The sequence below is a fragment of the Polypterus senegalus genome, chromosome 9 (assembly GCF_016835505.1).
Source record: "Polypterus senegalus isolate Bchr_013 chromosome 9, ASM1683550v1, whole genome shotgun sequence".
Taxonomy (NCBI): domain Eukaryota; kingdom Metazoa; phylum Chordata; class Cladistia; order Polypteriformes; family Polypteridae; genus Polypterus; species Polypterus senegalus.
In genome coordinates, this window is record NC_053162.1 from 26,980,019 (window position 1) to 27,005,254 (window position 25,236).

The following is a 25,236-nucleotide window of genomic DNA, read 5'->3' on the forward strand; positions in this document are numbered from 1 at the left end:
CTGCATTCATTTCTGGATGTTGTGTACCTGTATGTTATATTCTGCTTGGGAATAAACACCGGAAATTCAAATCTGTGAAATCCAAGGTGTCATCTGTGAGCCGTATATACTGTAGATATGAGGAAGAACAAAAATGTAACTGTTATGACGTAATTGGGGCATTTGTTGGACATACCTTCCTATTAAAATTAACCATACATTTTTTAGGAAGATTTCTTCTTACTGGGCGGCACGGTGGCGCAGTGGTAGTGCTGCTGCCTCGCAGTTAGGAGACCCGGGTTCGCTTCCCAGGTTCTCCCTGCGTGGAGTTTGCATGTTCTCCCCGTGTCTGTGTGGGTTTCCTCCAGGCGCTCCGGTTTCCTCCCACAATCCAAAGACATGTGGATTGGTGATTCTAAATTGGCCCTAATGTGTGCTTGGTGTGTGTCCTGCAGTGGCACACTGTCCGGGATTGGTTCCTGCCTTGTGTTGGCTGGGATTGGCTCCAGCAGACCCCCGTGACCCTGTGTTCAGATTCAGCGGGTTGGAAAATGGATGGATGGATTTCTTCCTACTGCTTTCTTATTGTTGATAGGAATTATTATTTTTCCTTACTGTTGCAGCACAGAGGCACACAGGCTTGATTTACACCCCAGGTCTGTTCACTCTATGTCCAAATTGTTCTCCTCAGATTATCTTTCTTTTTTCCTCACACATGCTAGAAAAGTGCATATCAGAGTGACTGGTCAAGGATAAATGAGTATGGATATGTCCATTTGATGGACTAACATCATGTGTAGCATTCACAAATTCTGTAAACAGATAGTTGAGTTTAGATTGTCGTCCAACTGAAAGTGAAATTTTGTTTTACTGATGAGTCTCTGTAGTCAATAACCAGGATCTGAAGTAACCAACTGGTTTTGCTCAACCTATTGTCTTCTATACACAGTGCGGCCTGGGTCCTCCTCCAGGTTAAATATAATGTGAAGCGCAGCTTGCGAGAAGGCAGAACAGTGCCCAAGATTTTTGCTGAGATAGTGAAACGACATCCCAACAAGCCAGCCTTAATCTTCGATGTCACAGGTGAAACTTGGACCTTCCAACAGCTGGATGAATACTCCAATCGGGTGGCACATCTTCTTTCAAAGGAGGGTTTCCACGAAGGAGATGTGGTGGCTATCTTCATGGAGAACTGTAATCAGTATGTTGGACTGTGGCTGGGAATGGCAAAGATTGGAGTAGAGGCTGCACTCATCAACTTCAACCTGCGACTTGATGCCCTAGTCCACTGTGTGAACATCTCCAATGCTAAAGCTGTGGTGTTTGGCAGTGAACTTTCGACAGGTAAGATTTGCTTTGTATACATCATTTACTACTTTTTGTGTTTAATTGCAAAAGGATTTGAGTTTTAAACAGTGAAATAGTAATGCATCGGTGTATTTCAAGCCATAACTGTGCTTCCTAAGTGCACACACATTCTGCAAGTAAATTCTTTAATTTCCTAATTCAAAAGTACTTCATTATCTCTCCTCCCTCCATGATGGAAGAATAATGAAGAGTACCTGTTCTGCATAGCTTTCATAACATATTTCTAAGAAGCACCTGGCGGAGTTTGAACATGATAGAAAGCAGGCCGTTGTGGCACTTTGCTGATAAATAGTAGTGTCAGAGAACTATTGAATTATTATAACCTTTAGATAATGCAGCCATTACGTTGCTTTCAGGGTAATGAGCATACTGACTACACATTCAGTAACGGTAGCATAAAGTGTCTTGAGCAAAGTTTCATATATTTTTACATTAGTTAAGTTGCTTTTATTCAGTTACAAAGAGCAGCAAGAGAGTGAGCTTTAAAGGACAGTAATAAATGAATAAACAATATAATTACTACTGCATGTAATGTCGTACCTTCCTTGTATGGTAACAGTCGATCATATAACCCTGCCTATATCTGACCAGGCCTCATCCCGTGTCCTGCAGTGAGATGTACTTGCTTCAGTATGCACGGTGTTTCAATATCAACAGCAGCTGTTGAACGAGTACAAGAAGAAAATTGAAATATACAAATTCAACTAACTGCTCTCAAGGTGAAAGTAAACTAATTTGCAGTTGCAATTGCCAGAAAGTTTTATTTTCTTTTTCTAAAATAGATTAATTCACAAATTATGAATTCATTTTCACTGGAAGATTTAGATGTTTAAAAAATATGTGCAGCACACTGTTTTTAAACATTTTGTATGAAAATGAGCTGTCCTGACAAATTTCTTTGAAGAATAAGTGTACCAAATTTCAATTAAATTGGTCTACTGAGAGCAAGATTATTTCATTCGCATAGACAGACGGAGGACATACTATTGCAGTAGGTACTTTTTGCTTTATATGCAATGGAAAAACACTTGAGCTCTTTTTGTTTGCTACATAACATAATGAAACTTATTAGCCATTGTGGGACTATCTAGTGTTGGTAATAGAGTGGTACCAAGAAGTTCAGGGGTTGCCTGATCTTCTCCTAATAATTTTTTGTTTGACTTATTCATAATTCATAAATGCATGGTTCAGCTATTTGTAAATTTGTATAGTTGGGGTAATGACAGTCTTAATGCCTTCCTCTGGGTCAATCAGTAAACAGCTAGTAAGAACAGAACTGGCAGCCTTGTTCTAACAGTTCAAAGCCTTTGCTGCTAGGGTGCCACACTGCCTCTTGTTTAAATAGTCTACTGTAGGAATCTTGTTGTCACACTAACTCAGCTTTTGCCTCTGAATTGACTGGTCGTACTTCAAAGATGTGTGCATTCCGACAGTGAATAAATAGGTTGAATGGGATTAAGATTTATTTGCAGCGTTCCCTTCACAGAAAACCACTATCAAAGAGCGCTTCAGAAATAAGCTAAAAATTCAATGGGGGAAAAGCTCTGGCACTGCCCAACTCTGTAATGCAATAAGTGATTTTGGAAATGGAAGAACGGTTCTGACAATATAGTTATCAAGACCGTCATTTTCTACATTACCATACTTGAAACCAATTGTTGATAAACAAGGGAAAAGTCAGACAGTAAAGGATTCCGTTTATGGTGACAAAAAGTAAGAGTTTCTTCCCAAACTACCCTACTGATTTGTTCTGAACATGCCATCTGGACATATAAATAACTTATGGCTTTCCCGTGATACAGAGATCACCCCCCAATCTGCAGATTCTCTGCTGTAGTTCTGATATATGGACCTCAGAAGTAGGAAGTCACTCCTAACTTAATGTCCTTAAGAACATCTCATGATAATAAAGCCTTACTAATATTAACCCCAGTTTCTTAAAAGTTTCTTTTTATCTCTCAGATGAGGCTCACTTGTGAATTTTAGCAAACTATGTAAAAGAATTGTCTAAAAAAGTGAACTGTGAACGCTGTCATCTGAAACTTCAAGAGATTCAAGTGCAAGTTAAGCTGTTCCTGTGGTAGAGACACAGTACACTCAGTTTGCTGTCTGCCTCTGCGTCTAAATGTAGTGAACCATTAAAAAATGAGCGCTTGCAGACAAAAGCCTAAATGTTAACTAGAAGAAAAGTAGCTTTCCTTTGGCTTAACTTGTTTTTTTCAGTATGTACATGGAAGGCAGGAGCCAAGTTTGCGTCCCAGAGGGATAAAGACATGCAGCAACTGTGCTGTTTTTATGAAACAAGCTCAGACCTTCAGCTGTAACGCTCATTTGTTTACCAAGATTAGATTCCTTTATTCTCCTAGGACAGAAGACTGCCAGATCTGTCCTCTAAATACAGACAGTTTAATACGCATTCTCTCTGACCTCTTATATGACATATTATTTAATGCTTTGATGTGTAAAATGAACACAGACTTATACAAAGGTCATGGTTTTTGGTCTCAACTTTCTTTACACATATCCTTTTCCCTACATTGTGACAGAGAACGGAGTTGTAACGAGTTTGTTATATGTTTTTTGTTGTAGCAATGCAGCAAGTGCAGGCTTCTGTGGGGACAGCAGTGAAACTTTTTTGCTGCGGCGAATGGGACCCAAAGAAGGTACTTGAAGGGACTGAGCAGTTGGAGCCTTTGCTGGAATCATCTGCCTCCCACCAGCCAAACATTCCACAGAGAGGTTTCACAGGTGAGCAAGCCGGACAAATGTTTTTGAATTGTGGAGGAAAGTCTTAACAGAGGCAAAAATAATCTTAAGCAAAAAAGAAAGGTGATTCATAAGTTTCTCCATACTTCAGTTCAGCCATAGCAACCTCATAAAAAGCGGTATTGTAAAAAGGAGTCGAGAAGTATAAGCAGCAACACTTTCATTACCATGAAAAAATTCACAAAGTGAACCTAAATATGTACATTGTCTCTTTATAAACTGCACTGCTCTCTATGATGTACAGGTTTGGCTAAATAAAGACAATGATATAAGTACAGTATGGATACTGAGGTTAATATTAGGCGCAAGAAACAATTTATTATTTATTGTTATAATACTACAATAAACTTAGAAAGATTTTTGTTGTGAATATAATACTCAAATGGTAGAAGCTAAGTGCCACCATCTTATATAGGTGCTGCAAAGCATGTGATCTCTATAGTACCCTATATCATTCATGTAATTATTTTGATTTCACTTTAATGTTTTCACCTACTGAAGTTGTTAAACATATAAACAGCACATTATATCAACCCTATGTCCTGTTTACACTCGCAAAGAATGGGCATCTCCAAACATATTTGAGAATTATCTGGCATCAAGACCTTTAGCAACCACAAAAAAGTTTAGAAATGTTAACATGTTTAATATTATAATATACTAAAAATAATGTTGAAATAACATTCAATAAAATACAAAAACAATGCAATATGTTTAATCAGACATAAATATTATAACCAGAGAGAGTGCCCTCCTGATACCCCTTCACACCTAGACAAATGCTGTTTTATTTTGAACAAGGAGAAAATACAGAGAAGAACTCCAAATACATTAAAAACTGTGCTAATTGAATATAAGGGATGGAAGAATTAATAATTAGAGAGTGGGATTTTTTTTTTCAGCTATAAGGGAAATGCAAGTCACAATCTATCTGATCTCAAACAGCACATCAGCCCCCCACGACCAGGCAGAATGTTACATCAGACCTGCTGTAACTGGTGTAATGCACTTGTGGATGAGGAATTTTGTAACTTCTTCTCACCAGTTCTCCAGTTAGCTGCAATAAACCCACATCCTCTTAATAGGAATGTACGTGGAATTGTTTATTTATGTTTCAGTTTCTTTTGCGCTACATAGATTAATAACCCCTTTAATTTAGTATTGCTTGAATGTTTTTTACATTATGATTTATTTCTTTTTAGACCGTTTATTCTACATTTATACATCTGGGACAACAGGAATGCCAAAGGCTGCAATTGTCGTACACAGCAGGTAGGGATCATTACAATGCCGTTGTGTACTCTTTGGGATGTTTCCACAATGTGAATTATTGTCATTACTGTGGTATAAGAGTCCAAACCTTTTCAGTCCAATAAGGCTTAGTCACACTAATTGATATTATTGTAGATATCTTGCAAGTTGCATTAGTCTTAAGGATTCAGGTGTGTAACAGAAAGACAGAAGTTTTTATTCTAACTTAAAGTTTTCCTTGAATTATGGTATTAATTAGACTAATCAGAATTGTTTCCAAGAATTTCAATTAAAAAGCACTTAAATGCATTTGGTGCAATTATGGGTATTTTTTAAATATTTAAAATACAAATGTCCTGGAGTGTGTTGATATAGTATAAAACAGGACTAAAATTCAAACAAGGCAGGAACCAATCCTGGGCAGGGTGCCAATCCACCACAGGACACACACAAACACACCCACACACCAAGCACACACTAGGGCCAATTTAGAATCGCCAATCCACCTAACCTGCATGTCTTTGGACTGTGGGAGGAAACCGGAGCGCCCGTGACCCTGTGTTTGGATTCAGCGGGTTAGAAATGAAATTCAAACAAAATACAATGATTAGTGCTGCTTTTTCACAGTTGTAGAGTCCTGGGATCAATCCAGGCCCATGTACAGTCCAAGGGCATTTTCTCTTTCTCCACAATTCCACAAAGGTTTTTCTTGGGTACTCAAGTTTCATCCCTCCTTCACAGTCATACAAAATTAGGTTGAATGGACATTTTAAATTTATCCTATATGAGTTTCTGCAGAATATATGTAAGTATGCCCTGTGTTAGACTAGCACTCCATCCAATGCTGCTTTCTAACATGCACCCAATGCAGCTGGAATAAGCTGTGGCTTCCCACAACATTGAGCTGGAGTACATGGGTCCAAAATTGGATGAATGGCTAGAGGTATATTACCAGTGTACGATACATAATAGATGTAACTAGTTTCAAAAAGACCATTTCATATAGACTGAACTGAAAGAGGAGAAGGTATTTTGAAAAAATGTTTGAAACAGAAAAATGATCATCATTTCCAAGCACGGTGGCTTTGTTTGTTTTTTGGCCCAAAAAGAAATCATTTCAATAGGGCAGGTTCAGAAAGAAATGTAACGGATAAGTCAATAATTATCTGCAATTTTGTTTGGGTTGGCTGTACAGGTTTTTCCATGCATTTGTAGAAACATGGCTTGTCTGGGGTCACAGTGGCAAAGATTTGACCTTAATCATTCAACCTCTTGTTGTTTTGTAAGAGTAAACATGGCCACTCCTCTCTCCATTTGCACCAAATAAGAACACTGAGCAGTTGTCCACTTTTTATGGGATGAAGGTCTACCAGGGCCCAAAATCCACAGAAGGCTTTTGCACAATATGGAGACAGTATTTTCCAGGACAGGGTGTTTATGAATGATTTGAGAAGTTCAAGAATAGTTAGACAAGTGTTAACCACGAAGAAGGAGCGGCACATCCGTCCACACCCACTACCATGGACAACATTGAGCAAGTCCATACCAAGATTCTGACAAACCATTAAGGATTTCATATCTTGGTATACCTTCTACCCATTAAAGCAAATCACTGCTTACTGCTCTTCTTTAGTGCAAACTGAGAGCAGAATGGCCTTGGGTACTCTTAGACAACAACAAGAGAAACTGACTGATCAAGGATGAAACTTTACCAGTGTGACCACAGACACACGTTGTTTCCACATGTGCTCAGGGATAGCTGAAGAGCCAACCCAAAAAAATTATCATCAAAAAAGTGGGGATAATTATTGACTTACTCTCATATGCGTATATTAAAGAACAAACATAAACTGAAAAAACAAATATATAGCATAAGAAAAGCATCAGTAAAGCTCAAGAACAATTTACAAGAAATCCTAACCTCAAAGCAGAAACTCCTTATTTCACAGCATAATCCAACTTAACAAGATGTCAGATTTTGTGCTTAATGATTACTTTTTGTTTTCCAGTTTATTCAACTATATTACCTAAACCGATGTGCCCAGAATTATGTGTTTTCGTTTCCTATAAATTTTATCTGTAATGTACAGTTGATGTGATCATCATTTTGAAAGTAATCATAAGAAAATGAGGACAAATAACCCTAAATGTTTCTGCCTGTTTTAGAAAAGGTTTGCTTGTGCTTGGTCAAGAAATTATATCCCTCTGTTGTCTGAAACCACCTAATTCAATTTATGATTATAGGAGGTTTGTTCCTATTCTGGCAGCATCAGCCTCAATGAAGTACAAGGGCTAGTCAGGTAATTAAACATTCAATAATTCAGTTAAAAATGAAGTAAAGTAACAGATTCACACAGTTAAAAGTTGTGAAAGGAACACATTCATTCATGTTTGTAATGTAAAAACTGGATTCCAGAGGAAAAGGTGATAGCAATGAACATTATTTTTTATTACATATTATATAAAGTAAGCAGTAGGGTATTTCTAAGTTTGCAAAATAATTTAGATAAAGGAAAATACCAGAAGTGGCACAATTGCTATTTGGCAACTTGTCACCGGATTCAGCTTTCAGCTCAGTCATAGTAAATGGTGTAATTAAGAAAGGATTCTCACTGAAAGTAGGAAATGACATTTGACTACAAAACTGGTTGAGCTGAAAACCAGCAACCACAGTGTTTCCTCCTTTAGGACCATTCTTAAGTTTAACTTAACGATAATAAAATCTCTTCTCAAAAAGGAAAAGTAAACAGCCCACTACTTACCAGTTATACTGTATGTATTGTGTTCAGTAAAAGTAAAATGAAGATTTCCCCCAAAATGGCATTGCTATAATAACAATAAAATTAATAAATAAGTTGAAATATCTCTGCAAAAATTGTAGAAGTGAACCAGAATAAGCAAATTGTTCAAGGGAGCAAATATTAATTAATCATATTTATAATTATACAATCTCACATCTAAGTACACAAAACCCTGTCATGAGTAAAGTTGATTTAGATTATTTAATTTATTAAGATATGAAATGTTTTTTAATGCAAAATTCATAACATCACTACAAACATGGAAAGTATTGTCTATGCTGAAGAAACTGTCTCTTTGATCTTTAAGCATTCTGCCGTTATTGCATTTAGGGAGTTAATGAAGCATTAATGTGTCGAATAGCAGAAGAAATAAAACAGCACCGAACTGTACTGGAAAAGAAACACAGAGCACTGCAGTCTTCATATTTTTCATAAAGAAAAGCCTTAAATCTTTTACTTCGTTTAAACTGACACATTGTAAAAGCGGGAAAGGTTCAACTTGCCAAAATCACCATGCATCCTGGGTGATATTCAAATAGGTTACTTTGTACTATATATCCTGTTTTAAAGACTCCGTTTTCAAGAATCACACCATAAAACAACCAGGTGGAGGCATTCTCAGCATCCTTGCAGTCCCTTTAAACTTATATTTGGTGCTTGCAGCAATACTTGACTGAATCTACTCTCGGCTGCATGCATTTGTGATCACTTGAATATATTTAGGAAATGCTTTGGAGGTGGAAACATATGACTGAAGAAAATTTGCTCTCTGTTTTCATTTAATTTATATTTTCAAATCTGTATTTTGCTTTTCATTATAGGTACTATCGTATGGCGGCCTTAGTCTATTATGGTTTTGGGATGCGTTCTGATGATATCCTTTATGACTGCTTACCTCTTTACCATTCTGCAGGTAAGAAGAGAATTTTATTGTCTTTGTACAAATTACGTTTCAAAAGGGAAAAGATTTTTTTTACTAAAAGGTAACTTTTTCTGTGCAAACTTTTCAGGTTTTAGCTAGTCTGTAAGAAAAAGTCTACAAAGCTTACTGAAAAAAACAATGTATATAGCTTTATATACAGCAGATATGTATAAATACAAAACAATGTGAATTATTTATTTTTATATTGTGAACCTGGCCCGGACACAGACAGGCGGACATGTTGTTAAAACACCACCACACGTTTATTTGCACAGACTATTTACAATACTGGTCACAAAGACCCCAGTCCATTGGTCACTCAGACCCCAATCACACACAGTCCTGGCAACAATGCCTTTTCTTCGGGCCGCCTCCACAGCTCTCCTGAGCTTCGTCCTTCCACCTCCCGACTCCAAGTTCGAATGAATGGAGACGGCCCCTTTTATATGGTTCCCGGATGAGCACCAGGTGTTCCCGGCATTCCTCCTCTGGCCACGCCCCAGCGTGGCGGAAGTGCCGGCTGTCCTCCCGGCTGCTCTCCGGGCGCCGTCCTAAATCTTTCCCCCAGCACTTCCTCTTGTGGTGAAAGTGCTGGGGTAACAGGTCCCCAAGGCATTGGGGCGCCTCCTGGCGGTGACCACGGGCCTCTACAGGGTGGAGCTTCCATGCCCTGTACCCGTGGCCCCCAAAGCAACCCGGAAGGCAACCCCCACGTGATCCAGGGTGGGCACAGACCCATATCCGGTCCCTCATGACGTCCCGGCCGGGTCATGGCCCCTGGCATCCCTGACAATATATACACCCAGATGTGTTCCTTTGTCACATTGGTCAACATTGCTCATGTTGTCTGACTTCCCCAAGAATATCTTTTAAAACATAGTCACTTTAAATTAATCCTCTCAACAATGAATACAACCTAAAATAAATTCTTCTTCAAGTGACAAGTAATTAGAATGTAAAAAAAGTTGAAAAACAAAGGCCGGACCAAGAAAAAGAAAGAGGAACTAGAATGTCGAATAAGCAGATATAGCAAGAAGCACAAGGAAAGAGGGGTGTAAGGGCTACAACTAATGACGAGACTCCATATTTATTCAAAACATTTTTTGGAAAACAGATCAATAAAATGTATTTGCATATATGTGTGTTAATTTAATAGAAATGGTATGTTCTGTAATCCTAATATAACAATAAATTATACATTATATTCCTATTTTTTACTTTCCCTCGCTTCCTATTCTACCATTGTTATATTGTACCCATTTTTCTAAATGGGCTTTTCACTAATATTGTATATTGTTTTATGTTATTTTGTTACATATTCTAAAATGGACCAGCAATTACTTCAGGGTTGGTTTCTCCATCTGCTCTAATGCTTCTAGGAAATACTCCACGTAATCCCATTATTTGATTGTCATAAGTAGGTTCTGAAAATAGATGCATCAATATATTACACATAGATAGATAAAGTACTACCTATCTCTGTGTCCCAAGAGGGATATTTAGCTTTTTACAAAAGATCAATAAATACATTAATAAACATTATATCACACAACAACTCCCCTCAAATACACACCAGAAATACAAAAAAGAAAGAAATCCTCTGACTTAGCTAAAGATAAAAAGAGTAGTCACAGTCACAGTGAGGCATTATTAACACTTACTGCAGTAGGTGCATTTTTTGACACACTTCTGCATAATAATTAGTGAATTAAATATCCTCTGTTAACAAAATAAAGGCATTTTTTTCCATTCCTGTTCATTTAGTGTTTCCAAAGCCATGATGCTTTGTGCCATACCCTGATCCAGCTAGGGTTTCACATAATATACAGTGTAACCTATGTATTCATATACCACAAAATACACATTCAGTGCGTTTACATGCATACACAAAACTGGGATAACATAAATCTGGCTTCTTAAAAACCTCCATTTACATGGGCAAGTATGCTTCAAGAAATGCTAGGACATCTAACTATGCAAAAAAGATTTAAACATCATTAATGGCTGCCGTGAATCAGAAAAAAAAAAAAAAACGTGAAGCCTGTGATCATTTTTTTGTGTTTTTATAAATATGTTCAATCCTTTGAGTGCTGTAAAGGAATAACATCTGTCCCCTTTTTACAACCTCGACCTGAGCACCAATGACTTGTAGTATGAGCAGTGACCACTGTTCACCCAGTCACATTGTTTCACCGTATCTACAGTATAGCAAATAGTCGGATTAAAACTAAACTGACACGTTATTTATAGGTTTCTGTTACTGGATTACATGCATTAAACTTTTCTCTGCTTGGCTTTGTGATTGTGCCCTGCAAAGGAACAGCATATGGGTATGTTTGCTACTTAACTTACACCCCGTACTGCTGGGATAATAATAATGCAGGTATTTTTACTTCAATAAAATAAATCGTGCATTAAGTTACTCATTATTCTAAAAAGAAATTGTCCTACTATATAACGCATGTTATTTTTAATGTGTTGTTGCTAACACTACTCTCAAGATTGTACTGCTGAGCTTGGGATGTTCAGCTCATCAACATGAATTTAGCAATTTCCGAAATATTGAGATAGATTATTTCAACCAGGAGAAGAATTAATGTGATTGCCTGAGCATTTGCCTCAGAAAATGTATTAGTGGATGTTTTTAGTGTTTTCTGCCCGTGGCTACTCGAAGCATGTGTGAAATAAACCCATGCACTGGCTAACGGAGTGCAGCGCACATGTGTCGACTTCAAAATCCTTAACTGTAATACAATTAAGGGTTTACAAGACCAAATAACTGGGATACTCTCAGAAACTTCAACATGCTTTAACTCAGTTTCTCAGAGACTAAATAATCCAGTTTATCTAACCATTAATGAGGGTTTTACGTGGCATTTTAGAAGCAAAGTTTTTGTGAATGACTGGGTTATTAAAGCGCATGGAAACACCCTCATTGTTGTCAATATTTTTACATTTCTGATCTAAATGTACTCTACAGTACAGCTCTCCAGTTTCCCTTAACAGTCATTTTGTTTCTTCTCTCTAAAATGTGTCTAATTTTCAATTAGTGTATAATCTTTTTTTTTTTGGCCAAACAAAAGTATGTCTTTCTAAATGAGGACTCAATGTATGTTAGGTTTTGCCTTACTAATGTATAACAATGTTAACCATTAATTTAATCCTTTTGATCTCATTAAGATTGATAAAGCCCATTTCAACATGTCGATGTGTTCATTCATAATCAACATCCTCATGTAACACAGCCTATGACACACTGAACTGAAGAAGCCAGTCCCAACTGCAAATCTGACACCATTATACTGTAATTTGCTTGCTTCAGAGACACAGTTGGCATACAGTACAGTTGGTTCCTAAAAACACTGCACAAAGTTCCTGCACTTGCTGATAAGACAAACTGAGTACTGCCACAAATGAATGAATGGAATACTTACTAACCAAACAAAAGCTGTTTTGCTCAATCTTCACCCCTGCACTGGTGCCTTGTGCTGTGAGGGCAGTTTACAGAATTAAAGCACAAGCTGCCCTTTGACAGGCTGAATGTGCCTGATCAGCACAAAGTCCTCCCAGTCAGTGGTTGCAAATTTGCTAGAAATGTGAAAAAGCAGTTGTTTTCTGGGTGGGGAGTATTGAATAATGTAAGACCAGTTTTGTGTGGGTACGTTGGAAATGGGGAATTGAAACAGATAATGTCTTTCAGTAGATAATAAAGACCACAAAACAATCTAAAGGAATCAGGGTATTAAGGGCCAGCCTTACAGTTTGGTGGCTTTTTACGCAAGTCTAATCGTCACATTGGACAATATCTGAATCTGAGACTAGTAAATGTCGCATGACTCTGAAAGAATCAGGCAAAACCCTTAAATCAAACTTCTAGCAATCATAACCTATGCTCTTGTATTAATAAATCAAATCAGAAATAATTTGTTAAATATTTTGCAGACTTTTTCTTAAATTATAAAATTACCAATATGAATCTATAGAATGAATGGAGAAAAAAAGCTTTAGCTAGAAATAATTAGTTAGTCAATAGATAAATCACAACAAAAAGGAAGGTGAAATTAAAAAAATATAAAAGAATGGTAAGAAAGAAAAGAAATAGATCAAGGTTTGGATACTTTTGCTAAATACCAAAAGAACAGAATAAATGAACATTTTACAGTTTAAATAGTAGCTTCCAAAGTCTCCAGTCTATTAATCTAAATATGAATCTCATGCCATACATTTTAACACATTGATTCAAGAAAGCCAAAAGTAACTCTAAATTCAAAATCAAAGTAAAAAGGTAAAACAGATTCTTTAAACAAAATTTCTACCCCAGAAAACAAAACTGACAGAAGTGGAACCCAACTTCAAAGGATGCAGGCCAAGGCAATGCCTGGACAACACACTTCAGCGGAGTGCAGTGGGCTCTCTTTTCATTGTACGAACCTCTTGGCTCAGGTTACTCGGGTACAGTTGGCAGTGGTTAGATGCCACACCTCCCTAGGTCCTGCCCTAAGCAGCCAGGCGTGAAAAGGAAGTTAATTGGTGGAAAATGACATGCCCAAAGGCAAAGTTAATATAATTGTAAGATAAGAAGAATATGGTCAGGAACAAACTGAGGTAAAACACCAGGAAATCAAAAATGAATACAACTCAAGTCACACTGTGCACCAAGCATGTCATAATTGAACTAAGAATTGTTCATTGATCTTACTGTATATTGGTTTAAAATTGTTTAAAATGTACCAAGGAAAAGATCCAACCTGTCAGCAATGTCATCAAGTGCCTGCATCACTATGTCACATCCATCCATCCATTATCCAACCCGCTATATCCTAACTACAGGGTCACGGGGGTCTGCTGGAGCCAATCCCAGCCAACAAAGGGCACAAGGCAGGGCACCAGCCCCCCGCGAGGCATGCACACAGACACACACCAAGCACACACTAGGGACAATTTATAATCGCCAGTGCACCTAACCTGCATGTCTTTGGACTGTGGGAGGAAACCCACGCAGACACGGGAAGAACATGCAAACTCCACGCAGGGAGAACCCGGGAGGCGAACCTGGGTCTCCTAACTGCAAGGCAGCAGCATTACCCACTGCGCCACTGTGCCACCCGTCACTATGTCACATGTATTAGGTATTTCCTACCCTTAAACCATTTAGGGCAGAAATATTTCTATAGCACTTATATATCACATAGATAGCAACTGAGTATATGGAGACACTGGTGAGGTGCTTATACTCCGTCTTGTCCACCCTGGTCTGACAGGGAACAGTGTCTGGTAATTCCGCCTCTGCGTGGTGTCAAGTCTCAAACCAGACTCTCTTCCAGTGTACTTCCTAGTTGGTGGAATGAGCTGCCCACCTCTGTCCAAACTGCTAACTGCCTTCAGTGTATTTAAGAAGCAATTGAAAACCCACCTGTTCGGTGAATATCTGTCTAATTGATTGGGGAAAAAAACTTTGCTCTGTAATCTTTCATACTGTTGGTTGATTTGTTGTTAAATTAGTTTGATTGCTTTTATTGATTATTAATCTATGTTTGTAAATTCATTAGTTATTATATCTTTTCATTTGTAGCAATCAGCTTTTGTTAGCTGTCCTCCTATACTTGCTGAAAAATCAGGCCCTAGCCTAATGTTACTCGATTATGTTTACCTCTTTTGTAAGTCGCTTTTTCTAAGCAAATAAATGTAAATGTAAAAACTTGCATTAATGCCAGTTGGAGTAAAGAGTGCTATGAAATATGGTTGTAATACCACATGACGGGAGGAATCCCAATAACTTTGTATGAAAGTGATGTTCTGTATTTTCTTAAATAATTAACTTATGAAGATTTGTTCAGCATTTTTTTTAGAACTTAACAAGAATTCCTTAATGTAATTCCAAAGTGAATGTGCAGGGCCTGTGCTTAAAATTTTTATTTTACTTGCTGTTTTATCCTGTACAAAGAACCATTTTAAACAGGGCTCTATAGTCACCAGATAAAAGCTAAATTCTGAGTTTCGTGGATTTCTTTTAAAACATACTTTTATTTTTGCTATTTGATCTTCACTTGTTTAAAGGAGTTGTTCTGAGTCCAAATAAAAGCAGTTAAAATATACAGTACTATTTAATAAAACCGTACTCTCTCCCTCTCTGCTTGGTCGGGTTTGACTTTGGTCTGGTTAGTCAGTTTTGCTTTGGTTGCACATTCAAATGCAGTCAAGGCAGGAAGCACCAGGGAAGAGGTTTGAGACGGATGAGGATACCAAGTAAAGGCATACGAGGAACACTAAGAGCCTGCCTTTAAACATGGGAAGTATTCGCAAGAATACAAATGATGTTTCCCAGCAGGTGATGAGGAGCCAGCTACCACTGTTGGTAGTCAAAAGCAGGTAGGAGATGAACAGGGCACCTCAAAATGATAGATTCTGAGTAGCAGGCTTTACGGGAACACAATCGAGAGAGGAAGCACCAGCCAAGACAGGCTGAGAAACACAAGGAAAACTGAAGAAAAGCGTAGGATGAACACTGACAGTACAAGTAAGGCAAAAGATATCATATATTTTTTAATGTATTCTTCAACAGGTAACATGGCTAGTAATTAAATAAGTAACTTCCCAAAATGAGTACCTAAAACCAGTTAAAAAACAAAATAGAAAATGCGAGAATGCCCTAAAGCCAACTACAAAATCTTTTACTCTCACTAACACACCTCGCCATTTTTTTGCTTGGAGTCAAAAAACGTGGATGACGCTTGTAGCATGCCACCATTCTAAATAGTGCCAGCTTGATGACATAAGGTAGCAAAAGGAGCCTTTGTCAGAAACAATGTCATCGGCCATGCAAAAAAACACAAAATGATAGTGGACAGGGGAAGAAATGATCAACAAAATCTTGACGTGTCAATGTCACCAAAATGATAATGACATTTCCTAACAAGGGTAAATATAAATATAAAATATATATCTAAATATAAATATAATCCACCCATCCATCCATCCATCCTCTTCCAATTATCCGAGATAGGGTCGCGGGGGCAGCAGCTTGAGCAGAGATGCCCAGACTTCCCTCTCCCCGGCCACTTCTTCTAGCCCTTCCGGGGGAATCCCGAAGCCTTCCCAGGCCAGCCGGGAGACATAGTCCCTCCAGCGTGTCTTGGGTCTTCCCCGGTGCCTCGTCCCAGTTAGACGTGCCCAGAATACTTCACCAGGGAGGCGTCCAGGAGGCATCCTGATTAGAGGCCTATATATATAGATATATAAATATAAAATTCTCTTAAAAATGAGTGCAAAACCTTAGAATCATAACACACAGTGTGCAAATGAGTACATGCATAACTTGTCATTTCCACCAATTACTTATGCGGATACAGATTCCTTCTTTCCTACTTTCTCTTTTCAGTCCTAGTCTCTGGCATTAGAAAAATTCAACAGTATAAGACATACTGGTGCAAGCAGTTTAGAAAGTTTCACATCACTATTACGGCATTAAGTACACATTAATTTAATCCTTTGTTTAGGCCTCTGCTTTATTTTCATTTAATGAATGTACTTTATAGGATTTACAACCAGTACAGAAACATTCATTTAGCACAGATCAAGTGAAAAATGCAAGGAAATACAAGGAACTACAAAAGGTGATGCTGATCTACAGAAGCTACCTAGAAAAATGATTTGGGTTTATTGCCACATTGTCATCATTTACACAATTAATATCTTAGAATTATAGTATGAACAGAGTAAATAGAAATAGAATGTTTAATTACACAACAAAAAGGGAAAAAAGATGTAGCTGTGAGAGGGGCCCCCAGCTGAATGGTGATGATAGCAGTAAAATGTCGACTTTAAGGACAGATTAGAGGAGTTTGAGCAGCCAGGGACCCAGATGTTATATTGTATTACGCTACATGGTGTGCATTGTAACTCCCCTTGTGATGGCGCTACAAAAATAAATAATGATTGTTTGAAATTAAAATTCATTTTTTGTTTTTAGCTTTTCACTCTTAATTGTTGATATCCATTTCAGAAGCACAATCTTCATTATATTTGGATAATCACTTAAATGAATGTACTGTAACTGCCATTTTAGTGACACATTTTTCTGTTTATTTTTAGGTAACATTGTTGGAATTGGTCAATGCCTTCTACACGGAATGACTGTGGTCATCAAGCGCAAGTTCTCTGCCTCTCGTTTCTGGGACGACTGCATCAAGTACAAGTGCACTGTGAGATTCTTTAAACTGTTGTCAGTGGTTTCTGCTTTTGCCACTTTCCAGCTTAGCTTGATGTAGGAGCCATAGAGAATTTTCAGAGTGATTTCATAGTCCAGAAAGGCTGAGTGGGCTACCGTGTATTTAGGCCTTGTTGTGCGCATCTACTCAGTTATACACTGCAGTTCCAATGTTACATTAAAAGGATGCTCCACTCAAAAATTGTATTTTTATATGTTATTTGCCCCCATGTAGTTTGTAGTAATGGCAAAGAAAAAATGTAATCATATTTTTATGCAGAATGGAAAACATTTGTGATATAATGAAACCCAATGGTGACAAATGCTGTAAACAATTTCCACAGAGAAAAAGAAAACAAAAATTTTATGTTACTCGTGTTTCACAATCCACATTTCAGTTATTTAGTCGTTTGCTTAAAATGTGCAAAACGCATTAAGCCAAGCCAGTTTAATTATCTTAAGTCGCCTGATGGCTGAGTGGACTTTTGGCCTGGTTGCTGTGCACAGTTTGGACATTTCTCCCCTCTCACCCAGCCCCCAAGCAGCTATTTGGGGTTTTTCTCTTGCTACTGTGGCATTCCTCTTACCTCTTACATCCCAAAGATGTTAATGCAATGTTAATTGGCCACCCTAATCTGACACAGTGTGAATGAGGGTGGATGTGTGGATAGACATCCCACCCAGGATGGGTTTCTGCTTTCTACTTGAATGGATTCTAGCTACTCATGACCCTATAATTAGATTAAGCTGGTTTGTACATGAAAAATGGATGGTAATTATATAGATTTTCATTTTTGGTAGCATCTTACCCATGCATCCATCTTCTATACCTGCTTATCCAGAACAAGGATACAGGAAAGCAGGAACTTATCCCAGTAAGCATCAAGTGCAAGGAAGGAAGAATACTTGAGCAGGTCACAAGTCGACTTCAAGCTGAACAAATACACACTCTCACACACACTAGGGCCAGTTTAGCATAGCCAATCCACCTAACATGCATGCCTTTAGGAGGAAACTGGAGTATCCAGTGGAAAGCCATGGGGAGATCATGCAAACATTACGCAGGGAGCACCTGAGATGTGAACCCATGTCTTCTTACTGCAAGCAAGCAATGTCACTATCATTCTTAAAGCTCTTAAACATTGTTTATCCTTCAACCCTTCCATGTTTTAAATCAAGTTAATCCAACTTTAGGGTTACAAGACCTCAACGCATATCCCAGCAAGTTTACAGGTGATACAAATATTTAAACATATTTCAAAAATTAAAAAATATAAAAATTACAAGGACCCCTAAGCAGATAAACTATGTGGGCTGTGGCTATTGGAGTTAATTCCCAGAGACTGGCTTTGTATGAATTGGTTTCTTCTCTGATTTTGCAGATTGTTCAGTATATTGGCGAGATCTGTCGCTACCTGTTAAACCAACCAGTACGGGAGACTGAGCGACAGCATTGGGTTCGAATGGCACTGGGTAACGGCCTGCGCCTTTCAATCTGGGAGGAGTTTGTCAAACGGTTCAATGTGCCACAGATAGCGGAGTTCTATGGGGCAACAGAGTGTAACTGCAGCCTGGGAAACTTTGACAACAAGGTGAGGGAAACAGCTAGATCTGTAATAACTATAATAATATGGTGTTAGTGAGCCAATTTATAAATATTTCTTTGCTTTACCGTTTCCTTTTTAAGCAATGTGGCTGAGACATTCACATGTGAATATACAGTATACCAAGTTAATTTAAGTACAGTATATGAATTGATTGCCATGTGCCTGAGTATTGCTGAGTGAATGTAGCTTGTTCTGTTTAGGCGGAAAATAAAGTAACTAAAGCCATTCTGTAATTTGCCCTGCAGTTAAAACTCTGCCAGCGGCCAACTGTGGCTGATCTCTGGCAAGTCACTTCAGGGGTTTGGTTATTCGCTGCAAGTTCAGTTTATTGAGCAAGATATCAGTTTGGCAGTCCGCAGCCAAATTTAGTTGTAAAAATTAAGTTGTAAAATGTTGGCCTTATGCCTGCTGGTATCAAATGAATCTGCTGTCACAGATCAACCAAAGGTGAGTTACAGATTTACAGACAACATGAACTCCTCTGCTTGGCCACAATTAAGCCTGGGGTTTCTGTGTCTCCTTCTTTATTGGGTGGTACCAGTTCCTTTGTGTGACTAATACCTGGCAGTGTGAGGCAACTACAGTGGTGTGAAAAACTATTTGCCCCCTTCCTGATTTCTTATTCTTTTGCATGTTTGTCACACAAAATGTTTCTGACCATCAAACACATTTAACCATTAGTCAAATATAACACAAGTAAACACAAAATGCAGTTTTTAAATGATGGTTTTTATTATTTAGGGAGAAAAAATCCAAACCTACATGGCCCTGTGTGAAAAAGTAATTGCCCCCTGAACCTAATAACTGGTTGGGCCACCCTTAGCAGCAATAACTGTAATCAAGCATTTGCGATAACTTGCAATGAGTCTTTTACAGCGCTCTGGAGGAATTTTGGCCCACTCATCTTTGCAGAATTGATGTAATTCAGCTTTATTTGAGAGTTTTCTAGCATGAACCGCCTTTTTAAGGTCATGCCATAGCATCTCAATTGGATTCTGGTCAGGACTTTGACTAGGCCACTCCAAAGTCTTCATTTTGTTTTTCTTCAGCCATTCAGAGGTGGATTTGCTGGTGTGTTTTGGGTCATTGTCCTGTTGCAGCACCCAAGATCGCTTCAGCTTGAGTTGACGAACAGATGGCCAGACATTCTCCTTCAGGATTTTTTGGTATACAGTAGAATTCATGGTTCCATCTATCACAGCAAGCCTTCCAGGTCCTGAAGCAGCAAAACATCCCCAGACCATCACACTACCACCACCATATTTTACTGTTGGTATGATGTTCTTTTTCTGAAATGCTGTGTTCCTTTTACGCCAGATGTAACAGGACATTTGCCTTCCAAAAAGTTCAACTTTTGTCTCATCAGTCCACAAGGTATTTTCCCAAAAGTCTTGGCAATCATTGAGATGTTTCTTAGCAAAATTGAGACGAGCCCTAATGTTCTTTATGCTTAACAGTGGTTTGCGTCTTGGAAATCTGCCATGCAGGCCGTTTTGCCCAGTCTCTTTCTTATGGTGGAGTCGTGAACACTGACCTTAATTGAGGCAAGTGAGGCCTGCAGTTCTTTAGAAGTTGTCCTGGGTCTTTTGTGACCTCTCGGATGAGTCGTCTCTGCGCTCTTGGGGTAATTTTGGTCGGCCGGCCACTCCTGGGAAGGTTCACCACTGTTCCATGTTTTTGCCATTTGTGGATAATGGCTCTCACGGTGGTTCGCTGGAGTCCCAAAGCTTTAGAAATGGCTTTATAACCTTTACCAGACTGATAGATCTCAATTACTTCTGTTCTCATTTGTTCCTGAATTTCTTTGGATCTTGGCATGATGTCTAGCTTTTGAGGTGCTTTTGGTCTACTTCTCTGTGTCAGGCAGCTCCTATTTAAGTGATTTCTTGATTGAAACAGGTGTGGCAGTAATCAGGCCTGCGGGTGGCTACGGAAATTGAACTCAGGTGTGATACACCACAGTTAGGTTATTTTTTAACAAGGGGGTAATTACTTTTTCACACAGGGCCATGTAGGTTTGGATTTTTTTTCTCCCTAAATAATAAAAACCATCATTTAAAAACTGCATTTTGTGTTTACTTGTGTTATATTTGACTAATGGTTAAATGTGTTTGATGATCAGAAACATTTTGTGTGACAAACATGCAAAAGAATAAGAAATCAGGAAGGGGGCAAATAGTTTTTCACACCACTGTATATTGTGTGTATACGTACAGTATGTCTGTTCACTAGGGCGTACTGGCCTGCGTATCCGAATACAGTAAGGCACTGCTGCTTGTGTCTGGTCAATATGAGGCACCATTCCTCTTGTTTGGTAACTGTCTGGAATTACTTTCCACATCTGGTTGCTACGAGACACATGTTGTATTATCTGGTTATTTGAAGGTGCTGCTTCCGGGCAGCTTTGATTTTTGTTTGCTGTAAGGCAGTGACTCCTCTGTCTGCTTAGTGTGAGATGATGGGATGTTGTGGCTAAAGCAATTTAATTTAAACCACAAGGTTATCCCATGACTCTGGGCAAAATACTTACCCTGCCAGTTTTCCAAATGTTAAAAATTGCGTAAAGTGTACCCTGATCTTTTCAGTCAACTATATAATATGAAGGATGTTTGGCTAGCAAGAGGTTACCAGGGCAGGCGCACCACTGGGATGGGACAACGCAGGGCAAAGTCTCACACTCAGCCTCCAGTTAAGAAAAAAAGCCACAGTGGCATTGCTAAGACACACAGAGGCAGTATACCATATGTTTGTGCTTTGTGCCACCAAAAGGCAGTAGACAGGGACGCCAGCATGACAGAAAGAATCATCCTAGACAGAAGGATGTTATGCCCCCCGAGGACACTACAGAGCAGGCAATCCAGCTTTTAGACATGCCTGATCCGGTTCTTAGAGTAAGACAAGAGATGAAACGTTAAAGATGGCAACATCTCCTGGTTGCTAGAGAACAAATGGTCCCTGAACGAAATATATGAGAGCATAACATCCCTTGCATAGTGTTAGCAGTTGTGTTTAAGGCTAACTGAAAAGTTCAGTGCAGGAACAGTAAGAGCTGTTGGAGTGAGTTCCTGCTTAGCATCCATGAAGCAAAGAGAAGGCAACCTGTAACCCTTAAGTGGCTAGAAGTGATCCCAGGAGGGACATTAAAGGTACAGCCAAGCCTTCATGCTGGTGTACTGTAGTCAGGAGGAGAAAGGGTGATGTCATGAGCTGGACATTAGTTTATATTTTTTTCAGATTTTCCTTGTCTTCTGAAAATTAATGTGTATATTGTTTTGTTAGAGATCAAGGAATTTATGGTAAGGTTAACTTTATGAGAAGCATTTTTAAGACGTTATTTTTGAGAAACTTCTTTAGTATGGATGCCGCCATTATTTTCTGTTTGCGATGCTAAGAGTGTGTGATGTGTGATGTTATTACTGAGACCATATAAAGGTGAGCGTCATACACTTCCTGACTGTCCAGGTTTGTGGATAAATCAAAACTACAGTAAATAAAATCCTTATATTATTATTGTTTAAAGCTCTCTCTAGTTACAAATTCTTTTTTGTTCTTCGACTTTGATTTACAGCTTGTGTTTTGGATTTGGCTGCGTGAAACATTCTGGTTAATGACTCTTTTTTGCTGGACTTCTCAATCTTCGATTTTTCCTCACATTCTGGTCTTGGTTTATTTGATTCCTTCTGTATGTTTCATGCCTGTCCCTAAGTAACAATAATAATAATGAAGCACTGGTTCCTATATCTGGTCAGTATGATGCATTTATTCAAGTGTCTTGACACTGCGATGCACCCCTTAATCATTAAGCCTGTATGTTACATGTCTGCTGACTGTGATACACAGTTGTTCAGTGTGGTTATCGTGAGGCAGTGGTTTCTATGTCTGACCACTATAAGGTGATGACACCAGTTTCTGTATCTGGCAACTGTAAGGAGTAAGGTAACTATAAGGCAGTTTGTTGTTCCTTAATCTGGTCAGCATGATGCCCTTTGTTTGGTGACGGTGGTAGTTTTTTCCATACACTCAGCACCTTTGGCTATTATTGTGATAAGTCAGTTGTTCTTGTATCTGCTTTCTTTGTCTGATTGCTGGGAGACATCATTAACAGTTAGGGTGTCATCCAATAGCCTGATCACTGTGAGGCAGTGTTTTCTATGTCTGGTCGCTATAAAGTGTTGGGCCTGCCTCCTTGCTCTGTGGAACTCTGAAATGCTTATTATTATATCTCGTAAGAAATAGAGCACTAGAACAGTAGTTCCTGTGCTTGCTCCATATGACATTTTGTGGCATATAATTAAAAAGGAACACTTCACTAAAGCCTATGCAGTGTGCTGTGGCTCTGATTTTTCTTTAATAGTTTATAGATTTATTTAGAATTTATTTCATGTAAGGTAACTATAAGGCAGTTTGTTGTTCCTTAATCTGGTCAGCATGATGCCCTTTGTTTGGTGTCGGTGGTAATTTTTTCCATACATTCAGCACGTTTGCTATTATTGTGATAAGTCAGTTGTTCTTGTATCTGCTTTCTTTGTCTGATTGGTAGGAGGCATCATTAACAGTTAGGCTGTCGTCCAATAGCCTGATCACTGTGAGGCAGTGTTTTCTATGACTGGTCGCTATAAAGTGTTGGGCCTGCCTCCTTGCTCTATGGAACTGCTTATTATTATATCTCTTAAGAAATAGGGCACTAGAACAGTGGTTCCTGTGCTTGCACAATATGTCATTTTGTGGCATATAATTAAAAAGGAACACTCCAATAAAGCCTATGCAGTATCTTTAATAGTTTCTTTTAGTTTATCAGTTTATATATATATAAATATAAATAAATATATATATATATTTAATAGTTTATAGATTTATTTTTATAGGGTTTGAAAATAAAAAAAATCAAATTTAAGGATTATTTTATGCTTAAGGCAACTTTAAAATTGTTAAAAATATTTAACATCTTATTGCAATGCCAGTTTGGGCTTAATATGTGTTTGGTTACTAGCCATATTGTTTTACGGGGCAACAGGCGATCACTCAATAGATTGTATAAAGGTCAGGGGTTATGCACTTCCTTAATATCTGAGATTGGATAGAAACCTAAAATCTTTTAGTGTCTGTATCACGTCTTCTTCATTTCATAATTTGTTCAAAGGAGTTTTGACTACATCTTTGTTTAGGGGTTTGGCTGCAACAACAGATTTGCTAATTTTGTGACTCATGTTTTATCTCCTGATCTCTATTTATACAAATATCTCTGCTTTTTTACTTCTTAAGGCATTACACTATATTTGTAATGATGGCTGAGAAAAAGTTTTAATCTCTTATTTTTTAAGGAGAACAGCGATACCAAAGACACATCTAATGGGGACCAACATTAAACAAACAGTAAACATCAAAACCTCCACGAAAAAAATCTCATTTGACTCATGCTGTATAATCCATATATCAAATACCAGTGGTATGCTCATAATATCCCAAGCACATGTGTTTTTGCTAAAACCGTTTTTAGAAAATCCATCTTATCTGAATGACTGGAAAGTGCGTTCAGGTGGAATCGGGTCAAAGCATTTTCAGATGGAAAGTGGGCCTAATATTTGAGCATACCTGAGTGGCTTCAACAAACAAAACACCAATGAAACCCTGCAGTTTCACAAATATGGGGTTGGGGCTTTACGAACAGCAAATGAAGGGAGAGATCGGTTTTCAATTCAAAAGCGCAGTCTGTTTTGAATGTACTCCACAGGCATTTGCAAGAGGATTTTTCAGAAGTGATGTATTTAACAATATACTAGCAAAAATACACGTTTGGGACATCGTGAGCATACTGGATAAGTGAAATACTTACAGTTAAATCCATAAGTGTTTGGATGGTGACACAATTTTCATTATTTTGGCTCTAAACGTCACCACAATGGATTTGAAATGAAGCCATCAAGATGTGACTGAAGTGTGGACTTTCAGCATTAATTAATTCAAAGGGTTTAACAGAAATATAGTATGAGTCATTTACAAATGACAACCATTTTTATACTTGGTCTCCCCATTTTCAGGGGCTCAAAAGTATTTGGACAATTGAGTGACAGGCTGTTCCATAGCCAGATGGGAGCAGGTCCCTCATTATTTCATCAACTATTAAGCAGGTAGAAGGTTGATTCCAAGTGTGGGATTTGCATTTGGAAGCTGTCACTGTTAATTCTCAATATGATATCTAAAGAGCTGTCCATGCAAGTAAAAACAGGCCATCATTAGGCAGAGAAATCAAAATGAAACAAACCCATCCAAGAGACAACAGAAACACCAGGAGTGGTCAAATCAAACATTTGGTACATTCTTAAAGAGAAGGGATAC

The 25,236-nt window shown here is 38.2% G+C and overlaps 1 protein-coding gene across 1 annotated transcript in view; it reads left to right on the top strand.

The window, feature by feature from the left end:
- slc27a4 (solute carrier family 27 member 4) overlaps window positions 1-25,236 on the top strand; it is a 68,421-nt gene that overhangs the window by 19,007 nt on the left and 24,178 nt on the right. Inside the window, exons 3-8 of the mRNA XM_039762763.1 lie at window positions 929-1,323; window positions 3,937-4,095; window positions 5,316-5,385; window positions 8,987-9,078; window positions 17,179-17,288; window positions 18,676-18,885. Coding sequence (XP_039618697.1) covers window positions 929-1,323; window positions 3,937-4,095; window positions 5,316-5,385; window positions 8,987-9,078; window positions 17,179-17,288; window positions 18,676-18,885 — 1,036 coding nt within the window. The remainder of the gene's footprint in view (window positions 1-928; window positions 1,324-3,936; window positions 4,096-5,315; window positions 5,386-8,986; window positions 9,079-17,178; window positions 17,289-18,675; window positions 18,886-25,236) is intronic.